Here is a 12,575-nt window from a genome sequence, read left to right as displayed (position 1 = left end):
ACAGGATTTCACCATGTTGCCCAGGCTGGTCTTGAACTGACGTCAAGTGATCCACCTGTCTTGGCTTCCCAACGTGCTGGGATTACAGGCATAAGCCACAGCACCCGGCCAAAACTGTTTTTATTTTTGTTTTTGTTTTTTAATTACAGACATTTTCAAACACACACAAAAACGGATAGTACAGTATAATGAACATAGCCATCACCTGACTTTGATCATTATCAACATCCTAATTCTTCTTCCATCTAATTATGCTATATTTTGTGTCTTTTTTTCCCTATTATTCTTAATCTGTCTCCTAAAGATTTATTCGGTGTTTTCAATCAATCAAATTTTAGCTTTGTTGATCTTCTCTACCAAGTCTTTGTTTTCTATTTCATTATCTCCCTTATCTCCTTCTTTACATATTCTTTGGGTTTATTCTGTTGTTCTTTTCCTAATTTCTCAAGGGAAATCTTTAACTCATTATGTTCCAGGATTTTTAAAAACGAATTTAGGCAATTATAGCCTTATATAAACAGCTCTAAAAAGTTAACTTTTTTCGGCATCCCACAGGTTTCCATATGCAATATTTTAATTATCTTTTAGTTCTGTGTATTTAAAAATTTTGACTCTCTGGGTGTGGTGGTTCACACCTGTAATCCCAGCACTTTGGGAGGCTGAGGCGGGTGGATCACCTGAGGTCAGGAATTCGAGACTAGCCTGGCCAACATGGTGAAACCTCATCTTTACTAAAAATAAAAAAAATTAACTGGGCATGGTGGTGGGCACCTGTAATCCCAGCTACTTGGAAGGCTGAGGCAAGAGAATCGCCTGAACCCGGGAGGCAGAGGTTGCGGTGAGCGGAGATCACATCACTGCACTCCAGTGTGGGCAACAGACTGAGACTCTGTCTCAAAAAAATAAAAAAGACTGATTTCTTACTTGACTCATGAATTTAAACTTCTACTTTTAGATTTCCAAATATTCTGTGATTTAAAAATTGATTTATAATAAATCTCTGATTAAAATACATTGTGGTTAAAGAACACAATCGATATAAAAAATTTTTTTTTTCAGACAGGGTCTTGCTCTGTTGCCCAGGCTCGAGTGCAGTGGCGTGATCATAGTTCACTGCAACCTCAAACTCCTAGGTTCAAGTGATCCTCTGGCCTCAGTCTCCTGAGTAGCTTGGACTACAGGTGCATGCCCACCTCACTTTTTTTTTTTTTGAGACAAAGTCTCTCTCTGTCATCCAGGTTGGAGTGCAGTGGTGTGATCTCGGCTCACTGCAACCTCTGCCTCCCAGGTTCAAGCGATTCTCCTGCCTCAGTCTCCTGAGTAGCTGCGACTACAAGCACTCATCACCATGCCCAGCTAATTTTTGTATTTTTAGTAGAGATGGGGTTTCACCACGTTGGCCAGGCTGGTCTCGAACTCCTGACCTCAAGTGATATGTCTTGGCCTCCCAAAGTGCTGGGATTACAGGCGTAAGCCACCAGGTGCAGCCTCTAGTCCAGTTTTGTTGTTTTTATTATAATACAAATGAATGCTTAATCACACCTGTAATCTCAGCACTTTGAGAGGCCAAGGTGGGTGGAGCATTTAAGGTCAAGAGTTTGAGACCTGCCTGGCCAACAGAGTAAAACCCCATTTCCACTAAAAATACAAAAATTAGCCAGGCGTGGTGGCAGGCCCCTGTAATCCTAGTCAGGAGGCTGAGGCAGGAGAATTGCTTGAACCTGGGAGGTGGGGATTGCAGTGAGCCAAGATCACACCATTGCACTCCAGCCTGGGTGACAGAGACTCCATCTCAAAAAATAAAAAAATGAAATAAATAGGCCAGGTGTGGTGGCTCACGCCTGTAATCACTCCACTTTGGGAGGCTAAGGCAGGTGCATCACCTGAAGTCAGGAGTTTGAGACCAGTCTGGTCAACATGGTGAAACCCCATCTCTACTAACATACAAAAATCAGCCAGGTGTGGTGGCGGGTGCCTGTAATCCCAGCTACTCTGGAGGCTGAGGCAGAAGAATTGCTTGAACCCGGGAGGCAGAGGTTGCAGTGAGCTGAGATCATGCCACTGCACTCCAGCCTGGGTGATAGAGCGAGATTCCCTCTCAAAAAGAAAATAAAATAAAACAAAATTTTGTTACCATTAATTCACACAGTAGATAAAACATTATAGAACATAGCACGGATAAAAATTGCCCATCAGGAAAACAGCAAGTATCTAAAATGCTACTTTTCTTCTTAAAAGCATACTGCTCCAGTGTGTTCAACCATCAGCATATGTGAGGGTCACCCGGAAGGCTTTCAATAACACAGATGCTGGCCCCTTCCCAGAATCTGATCCGGCAGGTCTAGAGGGGCCTGTATCCCCAGGAGATGCTGCTGGCCGAGGACACCTTGAGAGTCACCACCTCGGAAGTGAGACAGCCAGTTGGTGGGGAGGGGTAGGGGGAAGCCACTGCCATCAACTATTTTTCTAGCATGTGAGGGGGAGGAGAAGTGACTGTGAGTGCTGGGAGTGGGGGAGGGGTGTGTGTGGCTGGCCTGTCCTGCTACAAGGCTCTTCAGTAGCCAGGTTGCATGGCTTGCTTGATGTAACTTCGTCTAAGACAACTAGAAGTGCCGTGGAAAGACAGAAAACCAAACATGTATGGCAAGCACACGATCACCATGGTTTCAGACACACAGCCTCCACATTTACCTTTTGAAATACTCCACTTCCCTCTCTGTCTCATCCATATCCACACTGTCTAGGTCAATATCTTTAGGTAGAAAGACATCATCTGTAAAATAAAAGAGAAGCAGCAAGTCAAATTACAGTAGCAGGCTATCTTATCAGAACAGAAATCATTTGGCTTCGCTCAATTTAAACAACTTCAAAAATTGTACACGTTTTTCTAAAACGAGGTTTTACAGAAGGCCAAAGGAGGACAGATCTCTGGTGTGTTTATGAACATCCAGCTCTGACCCGGAAACTGCGGAACTCACAGGTCCGCTAAGCAAAGCAACCGTGGCTTTAGGTCCCATTAGAAGACATGTCTGCTAGAACCTAGACTCCCCATGTGACTGGTCATTACATGACAGGCAGCCCATCAGAGAGCCCTTTAGCAAGAACATTCCCAGAAATCTAAACTGCATGCAAGCCCAGGGACTGCCCAAAGTTGCTGCTGGTGTCAGGCAGAGCATAGCTGCCAGCAGAAGCTATCCAGAGGGCAGGCCCATATTAAAGAAAGTGCTGTCCCTCGAATGTGCCCTTGACCGGAAGAGGACCCAGACATCAACCGTACAGGAAGGCGGTTCTCCCAGGCATTCACCTCACCCATATGACATCCAGAGATTTCATCAAAACTTTACTTTTTGTTTTAGATGAAGTCTCACTCTGTCACCCAGGCATGATCTCGGCTCACTGCAACCTCCGTCTCCCAGGCTCAAGCAATCCTCCTGCCTCAGCCTCCCGAGTAGCTGGGATCACAGGTGCGCACCACCAGGCCTGTGTAATTTTTATATTTTTGGTAGAAACAGGGTTTCACCATGTTACCCAGGCTGGTCTTGAACTCCCGGGTTCAAATGATCCCCCACCTCGGCCTCCCAAAGTGCTAGAATTACACGTGTGAGCCACTGTGCCTGGCCAAACACTTTCAAGTTGTTCCAAACAAAAATCAAGGCTACATTTCATGCTGCAATTACACAACCATCTTTGAAAACAGGCAGGATAGGCCGGGCGCGGTGGCTCAAGCTTGTAATCCCAGCACTTTGGGAGACCGAGACGGGCGGATCACGAGGTCAGGAGATCGAGACCATCCTGGCTAACACGGTGAAACCCTGTCTCTACTAAAAAATACAAAAAACTAGCCGGGTGAGGTGGCGGGCGCCTGTAGTCCCAGCTACTCGGGAGGCTGAGGCAGGAGAATGGCGTGAACCCGGGAGGCGGAGCTTGTAGTGAGCTGAGATCTGGCCACTGCACTCCAGCCTGGGGGACAGAGAGAGACTCCATCCCAAAAAAAAAAAAAAAAAAAAAAAGAAAGAAAACAGGCAGGATAGCAGGGAAATCACTGAGGATTACTCAATTTCCTAGACTCTCAGGCAAGTTTGAGAATTTCTACTCCTCTGTTCTGTTCTGGTCACTCATCTAATTCAATCTTGAGCACCTTCCCAGGGCCTTATCTGAGCCTTGAGTATCAAAGAGACTCCAGCAGCATACATCTGGGCTGGGATGGGGTGGGGGGTGCAGTGCACACAGCATCCAGCCCCATCAATGTGAACAAAGAGGACAGGAACCACTGACATTTCTTTGTTAAAGGTGAGTCTCCATTTCCCCGCAGTCCTCAACACGGGGCAATTTTTCAGAACCTTTAATAAACACTCCATTTCTTTCTACCACTGGGGAATTGCCATGGTAGCATGAGGTATGTTTTACTTGCATAATAGCTAATATTTTTGACGACTCACACAGCACCAGGCAAGTGCTTTCAAATGTGTTTGTTCACAGAAATGTCACTTACAAGTCTCTCTCTAAGGACCTGCTCTATGACAGCCTTGGCTACCTCGGATCCCAACTGTATCCCTGAGTGCACACAGTAGGGCGGACACCACAGTCACTGGTGCCACTGGGAACTGGGTGGTTTAGGAATGAAGGCTGGGTGTGCTCAGGGAAAGGCCTGGGAAAGTCAACCTTTGGTAATCTACACTCAGGAGGAAGGGAAAGATTAGGTTAAAGGAAACGCAGTCAATGGCTCAATCCTGGCACAGAATAGCGGATGTGACTGGAGAGTGAGGACAGCCCCCAGCCACAGCAGGCTGCACATGTTTGTACAGAAAGGTGCTTCAGGGTATGGGAAAGCATTCTGAGTCTCCATTTTTAAAAACTCAAGCAGCAGAAAGCAAGCACAGAACACTGTCCACTGACCCAGGAAACTGATGCATAAGCAAGGGTGAGAGGGGGCCGGAGCATTTCCAGATGTACAAAAAGTGAAGATCTAAGAAAGCATGATGTCAGCAGCCACTCACAAGAAGTTCTAGAAGAAAACAGCTCCAACTTGAGAAGGAAACAGAGCTGGCATGTCTGCTGGAAGTGCTGTCACAATAAAGAGATTTCTAATATTCTCTTTTCCTGACTAGAACTAGAATAATCAGTCTATAAAATCTTAGTGTAAGAAAAACATGAAACACAACTTGAACCAATTTGGTATCAGGAAGAAATTTTTTACAACTACCACACTATATTACACAGGAGAAATCAGTTGATCCAAGGATTTTATATCCAACCAAACTATCTGTTCATTGACAATACAACAGGCCAAAGCTTACTTCTCCAGAGCTCAGGGACTTCTGTGGCCCTACTCAAGGCCACTGCCTGAGGATGAGCTTCACCAACCTGAAGACTCCTGGGAACACTCAGCAGAGGCAAGCAGGAGCCCTGTTGTAGTAAACTGCGTACTTAAGAATATCGTGTGTTCTGACAGAGCAGAAACAACACAAATGAAAAATGGGGCTGGGCGCGGTGGCTCACGCCTGTAATCCCAGCACTTTGGGAGGCCGAGGAGGGCAAATCACGAGGTCAGGAGATTGAGACCACGGTGAAACCCCATTTCTAATAAAAACACAAAAAATTAGCCGGGCGTGGTGGTGGGCGCCTGTAGTCCCAGCTACTCGGGAGGCTGAGGCAGGAGAATGGTGTGAACCCGGGAGGTAGAGCTTGCAGTGAGCTGAGACTGTGCCACTGCACTCCAGCCTGGGCGACAGAGCGAGACTCCATCTCAAAAAGAAAGAAAAGAAAGAAAGAAAGAAAGAGAGAAAGAGAGAAAGAAAGAGAGAAAGAGAGAAAGAGAAAGAGAGACAGAGAGAGAAAGAGAGAAAGAAAGAAAAGAAAGAAAGAAAGAAAAGAAAGAAAGAAAAAGAAAGAGAGAAAGAGAAAGAGAGAAAGAGAGAAAGAGAAAGACAGAAAGAGAGAAAGAGAGAAAGAAAGAAAAGAAAGAGAAAGAAAAAGAAAGAAAGAAAGAAAAAAGAAAAGAAAAGAAAAGAAAAGAAAGAAGAAAAATGGGAAGAGGAGAGACAGGGAGACAGGAAAAGAGCAAAACACAAAGAATGGAATCCACTCACTGCCTGCTGTGGAGGCAATGAGTGGGTGTCAGAGGACCCCCTAATGCCAACACGGCAGGCCACAAGGGGGTACACAGGGAACCCAGGCCCAAGGAGCATGAGTGGGGTATGCAAGTCTATAGGAATGCACTCGGAGAAAAGCACCAATTTTCCTAATACCTCTAATTTTTTAAAAAATTTTCTGGGCCGGGCACGGTGGCTCAAGCCTGTAATCCCAGCACTTTGGGAGGCCGAGACGGGTGGATCACGAGGTCAGGAGATCGAAACCATCCTGGCTAACACGGTGAAACCCCGTCTCTACTAAAAAAATACAAAAAACTAGCCGGGCAAGGTGGCGGACGCCTGTAGTCCCAGCTACTCGGGAGGCTGAGGCAAGAGAATGGCGGGAACCCGGGAGGCGGAGCTTGCAGTAAGCTGAGATCCGGCCACTGCACTCCAGCCTGGGTGACAGAGCCAGACTCCGTATCAAAAAAAAAAAAAAAAAAAAAAAAAAAATTTCTGATATGGGGTCTTGCTCTATTGCCAAGCTGGAGTTCATGCCAAGTGGCATGATCTCAGCTCACTGCAACCTTCACCTCCTGGGTTCAAGTGATTCTTCTGCCTCAGCCTCCTGAGAGCTGGGACTACAGGTACACGCCACCACACCCAGCTAACTTTTGTATTTGTAGTAGAGACGGGGTTTTCACCATGTTGGCCAGGATGGTCTTGATCTCCTGACCTCATGCTCTGCCCGTCTCAGCCTCCCAAAGTGCTGGGATTACAGGTGTGAGCCACCGTGCCGGGCCATTTTTTTTTTCTTTTCTGAGGCAGTCTAGCTTTGTTACCCAGGCTGGAGTGCAGTGGCACAATCTCAGCGCACTGCAACCTCCACCTCCTGGGTTCAAGCAATTCTCCTGCCTCAGCCTCCCAAATAGCTAAGACTACAGGTATGCACCATCACGCCCGGCTGATTTTTGTATTTTTTAGTAGAGATGGGGTTTCACCATGCTGGCCAGGCTGGTCTTGAACTCTTGACCTCAGGTGATCTGCCTGCCTCAGCCTCCCAAAGCACTGGGATTACGGGCATGAGCCACTCCTGGCCCCAAAATTTTTTTAGAAATAAAAAAGCAAAAAAACTCACAACACACACACACGAAAACCACACAGTAAATATAAAATACAGAAATCATAAAATAATGACAGGGTTGAGACCAACCCCATAGTTATATCACTAAGTGTGAATGGGCTTAACTGACTGAAGAGAAGATTTTCAATTTGGCTCACAAAGCAAACCTGAGGTTTGCTTTGAGAACGACCTAAACCCAAGGCACTCAGGAAAAGGCTGGAAACAAAGGGCCAAGGACAAGGCTGCCTCGTCAGGCAAACGGGCCGAAGAGAGCAGGGGCAGCAATCACAATGCAGACAGAGCAGGATCAGGCCACAGGCACAAAGCACAACCAGAAGGTGGCCGCTTCTCAACACAAAAAGCCACAAGTAACTAAGAATATATCACAGGAATGTGCACCAAACCACACAGAAACAGGAGATGCAAGAAAAACAGAAACGTATCAATAGTAAGCCACAGGGCCGGGTGCGGTGGCTCACGCCTGTAATCCCAGCACTTTGGGAGGTCGAGGCGGGCGGATGACGAGGTCAGGAGATCGAGAACATCCTGGCTAACATGGGAAAACCCCGTCTCTACTAAAAATACAAAAATTTAGCCAGGCATGGTGGTGGGCGCCTGTAGTCCCAGCTACTTGGGAGACTGAGGCAGGAGACTGGCGTGAACCCGGGAGGCGGAGCTTGCAGTGAGCCAAGATCGTTCCACTGCACTCCAGCCTGGGAGACAGAACGAAACTCTGTCTCAGAAAAAAAAAAAAAAAATAATAATAATAATAGTAATAAGAAGCCACAGAAGACAGGCCACGAGGACACAAAATAAGGATATACAGAAGACCTAAACAACAGAATTAATGTATCATGGAGGTATATACATATATGTATCTCCATATGTAAATACATATGTACATATATACCCACTCACAGTGAACTCTATACCAAGACCCAAGAAAATATACTTCTATCAAGTACACATGGAGGAGTTACAAAAGCTGACATAGGCCGAGCGCGGTGGCTCAAGCCTGTAATCCCAGCACTTTGGGAGGCCGAGACGGGCGGATCACGAGGTCTGGAGATCGAGACCATCCTGGCTAACACGGTGAAACCCCGTCTCTACTAAAAAATACAAAAAACTAGCCGGGCGTGGTGGCAGGCGCCTGTAGTCCCAGCTACTCGGGAGGCTGAGGCAGGAGAATGGCGTAAACCCGGGAGGCGGAGCTTGCAGTGAGCTGAGATCCGGCCACTGCACTCCAGCCTGGGTGACAGAGCGAGACTCTGTCTCCAAAAAAAAAAAAAAAAAAGCTGACATACACTGGGCCTCAGAAAGTAGCAATAGGTTTTGCAAAACAGAAAAACAATATTCACAATGAGATACCATCTCACACCAGTTAGAATGGCAATCATTAAGAAGTCAGGAAACAACAGGTGTTGGAGAGGATGTGGAGAAATAGGAACACTTTTACACTGTTGGTGGGATTGTAAACTAGTTCAACCATTATGGAAAACAGTATGGCAATTCCTCAAGGATCTAGAACTAGATGTACCATATGACCCAGCCATCCCACTACTGGGTATATACCCAAAGGATTATAAATTATTCTACTACAAAGACACATGTACACGTATGTTTATTGCGGCACTATTCACAATAGCAAAGACTTGGAATCAACCCAAATGTCCATCTGTGACAGACTGGATTAAGAAAATGTGGCACATATACACCATGGAATACTATGCAGCCATAAAAAAGGATGAGTTTGCGTCCTTTGTAGGGACATGGATGCAGCTGGAAACCATCATTCTTAGCAAACTATCACAAGAACAGAAAACCAAACACCGCATGTTCTCACTCATAGGTGGGAACTGAACAATGAGATCACTTGGACTCGGGAAGGGGAACATCACGCACTGGGGCCTATTATGGGGAGGGGGGAGGAGGGAGGGATTGCATTGGGGAGTTATACATGATATAAATGATGAATTGATGGGTGCTGACGAGTTGATGGGTGCAGCACACCAACATGGCATAAGTATACACATGTAACAAACCTGCACGTTATGCACATGTACCCTAGAACTTAAAGTATAATAAAAAAAAAAAAAAAAAAAAGAAAAACAATATTCTCTGATCGCAATGAAAAAACCCTATAAATTATTAACAATAAAAAAGTTTCTCCTACCTGGAAACTTAAAGCTGCCTATTACACTATCGAGTGAAAGAAAAAAAAAAAAAAAACATGGAAATTACAGAATTTCTTTTTTTTGGAGATGGAGTCTCACTCTGTCTCCCAGGCTGGAGTGCAGTGGCACAATCTCAGCTCATCACAACCTCTGCCTCCCAAGTTCAAGTGACTGTCCTGCCTCAGCCTCCCCAGTAGCTGGGACTACAGGCACGTGCCACCACACCCAGCTAATTTTTGTATTTTTAGTAGTAAATAGGGGGTTTCTGAACTCCTGACCTCAAGAGATCGGCCTGCTTCGGCCTCCCAAAGTGCTGGGATTACAGGCATGAGCCATGGCGCCCAGCCCAGAATTTCTTTAAAAAAAATAATGGAGGCTGGGGGTGGTGGCTCACACCAGTAATCTCAGCACTTTGGGAGGCCAAGGCAGGTGGATCACATGAGGTCAGGAGTTCAAGACCAGCCTGACCAATTTGGTGAAACTTCGTCTCTACTAAAAATACAAAAATTAGCCGGGCGTGGTGGTGCATGCCTGTAATCCCAGGTACTCAGGAGGCTGAGAGAGGAGAACTGCTTGAACCCAGCAGGCAGAGGTTGCAGTGAGCTGAGATCGTGCCACTGCACTCCAGTCTGGGTGACAGAAAGAGACTCCATCTCAAAAACAAAACAAAACAAAACAAAGGAAAAATTATCTATTAGACTCCATGGGATATGGTTAAGAAAAAGATCAAAGTTCCATGTGCTGAACACTTCTATCAATAAACATGCAAGAAAAAAACAAAATGAACTAAATTTCTAAATTAAAAAGTTAGAAAAAACCCCCTACAAAGTAAAACCAAAGAAAACACAGAAAGAAAACAAAGACGAAAGCAGAAATTAACGAGGTAGGCTGGGCACGGAGGTTTATGCCTGTAATCATGCACTTTGGGAGGCCTAGGTGGGCGGATGGCTTGAGCCCCGGAGTTTGAGACCAGGCTGGGCAATCTGGCGAAATGCTGTTCCTACAAACACTACAAAAAAATTAGGCGAGTGTGGTGGTGCCCAACTGTGGTACCAGCTACTTGAGAAGGTGGTGGGGGAAGATTACCCGAGCCTGGGGAAGTTGAGGCTGCAGTGAGCCGTGATTGTGCCACTGCACTCCAGCCTGGGCAATGACTGAGACTCTGTCTTAAAATAAAAAATAAAAAAGAAAGAAAGGAGGTAAAGAAAAACAGTAGGCTGCGCGCAGTGGCTCCCACCTGTAATCCCAGCACTTTGGGAGGCCAAGGTGGCTGGATCAGGTCAGGAGATGGAGACTATCCTGGCTAACATGGTGAAACTCCGTCTCTACTAAAAATACAAAAAAGTTACCAGGCGTGGTGGCGGGCACCTGTAGTCCCAGTTACTGGGGAGGCTGAGGCAGGAGAATGGCGTGAACCCGGGAGGCGGAGCTCAGTAAGCTGAGATGGCGCCACTGTACTCCAGCCTGGGCAACAGAGCAAGACTGTCTCGGAAAAAAAAAAAAAAAAGAAAAACAGTAAACCTAAATAATAAATTGACAAGATTTTAAGAAACTAACAAAATACACAAACCATTAACTGAGGCAAAATAGGGAGAAAGGAAAAATACACAAACTAAGAAATGACAGGTGAAAATAGTCATTGCAAAGAAATTTAAAACTATGATGAGCCTACCTTGCAAATATCTATGTAAATAAATTTGAAAATCTAGTTGAAAAGAATAATTTACTACAGAAAGATGGTTTACCATAATTAACCTCACTAGAGATAGAATAATTTCCAGAGATGAGAGAAGAGTGCTAGCAAGGACCACAGAAAACACCCCAGGTCCACGGGGCTTGCAAAGGGATTTCTATCAAACCTTTAAAGCCTGGATGGTCCCAGAGTGAACTGTTCCAGATCACTGAAAATGTAGAGATGAGTTTTCACCATGTTGGCCAGGCTGGTCTCAAACGCCTGACCTTGTGATCTGCACCCCCCTTCGGCTTTCCAAATGCTGGGATTACAGGCATGAGCCACCGTGCCCAGACAAAAACTTCCTACTTCTTTTTATGAGGCAAGTATAATATTGATACACAAAGCTAATACAGACAGAACAAAAACGGAAGTCACAGACCCATCTCTCCTAAAAATAATATAGGTGTACATATATTAAATAATGTAAACAGATCCCAAAACAAAAGAATATACCACAATCAAGTTGAGCTTTATTGCAGGAATTCAAGTTCAGTTCATACTTAAAAATCAAATAACATAAAACACCATATTAATACGTCTAAGAAGAAACATCATGGTTATCTCCACAGATGCTAGAAAACCTTTAAAGTTTAACACCCATTCCTAATGAAAAACACTCAAGAGATGAGGAATCGCTAGATATTTTTTTAACATTAAATTTTTTTAATGTGGCTAATTTCAAATAATTATCTTATAATATATAAACCTGAACCCTAAAGCCAACATCTTACTTAATGTGGAAACACCAGAGACATTTCTGTTAAGATCAGAAAAGATGCAGTTAAGTAAAAGAAAACAATTAGAGGCATAAGAATTGAAAAAGTAGAAGTAAAGCTTTCTCTATTTGTACACATATATAACAGAATGCCTGGAAAACCCCAGAGAATCAATAGCAAGACTCAAACAATAAAACAATTCAGTAAAGTAGAAGATAAAAAGTTAACATAGGCCGGGCGCGGTGGCTCAAGCCTGTAATCCCAGCACTTTGGGAGGCCGAGACGGGCGGATCACAAGGTCAGGAGATCGAGACCATCCTGGCTAACACGGTGAAACCCCGTCTCTACTAAAAATACAAAAACTAGCCGGGCGAGGTGGCGGGCGCCTGTAGTCCCAGCTACTCGGGAGGCTGAGGCAGGAGAATGGTGTAAACCCGGGAGGCGGAGCTTGCAGTGAGCTGAGATCCGGCCACTGCACTCCAGTCCGGGCGACAGAGCGAGACTCCGCCTCAAAAAAAAAAAAAAAAAAAAAAAAAAGTTAACATATAGGCAGGGCGAGGTGGCTAACATCTGTAATTCTAGCACTTTGGGAGGTCAAGGAGGGCAGATCACTTGAGGTCAGGAGTTCGAGACCTGCCTAGCCAACATGGTGAAACCCCATCTCTACCAAAAATACAAAACTAGCTGGGCGTGGTGGTGTGCGCCTATAGTCCCAGCTACCCAAGAGGCCAAGGCAGGAGAATAGCTTGAACCCAG

The 12,575-nt window shown here is 45.3% G+C and overlaps 1 protein-coding gene across 5 annotated transcripts in view; it reads right to left on the bottom strand.

Moving 5' to 3' along the window:
• The window catches only part of FAM193A (family with sequence similarity 193 member A), a 199,673-nt gene that overhangs the window by 15,130 nt on the left and 171,968 nt on the right, over nucleotides 1–12,575 (bottom strand). For all 5 annotated transcript variants that reach the window (XM_030919842.1, XM_010384373.2, XM_030919851.1 and 2 more), the window contains exon 20: nucleotides 2,692–2,773. In XM_030919842.1, the coding sequence (XP_030775702.1) occupies nucleotides 2,692–2,773 (82 nt within the window). The remainder of the gene's footprint in view (nucleotides 1–2,691; nucleotides 2,774–12,575) is intronic.

The sequence above is a fragment of the Rhinopithecus roxellana genome, chromosome 2 (assembly GCF_007565055.1).
Source record: "Rhinopithecus roxellana isolate Shanxi Qingling chromosome 2, ASM756505v1, whole genome shotgun sequence".
Classification (NCBI taxonomy): Eukaryota; Metazoa; Chordata; class Mammalia; order Primates; family Cercopithecidae; genus Rhinopithecus; species Rhinopithecus roxellana.
The sequence above is the reverse complement of the archived record's forward strand: the minus strand, read 5'-3'. Positions and strand labels throughout refer to the sequence as shown.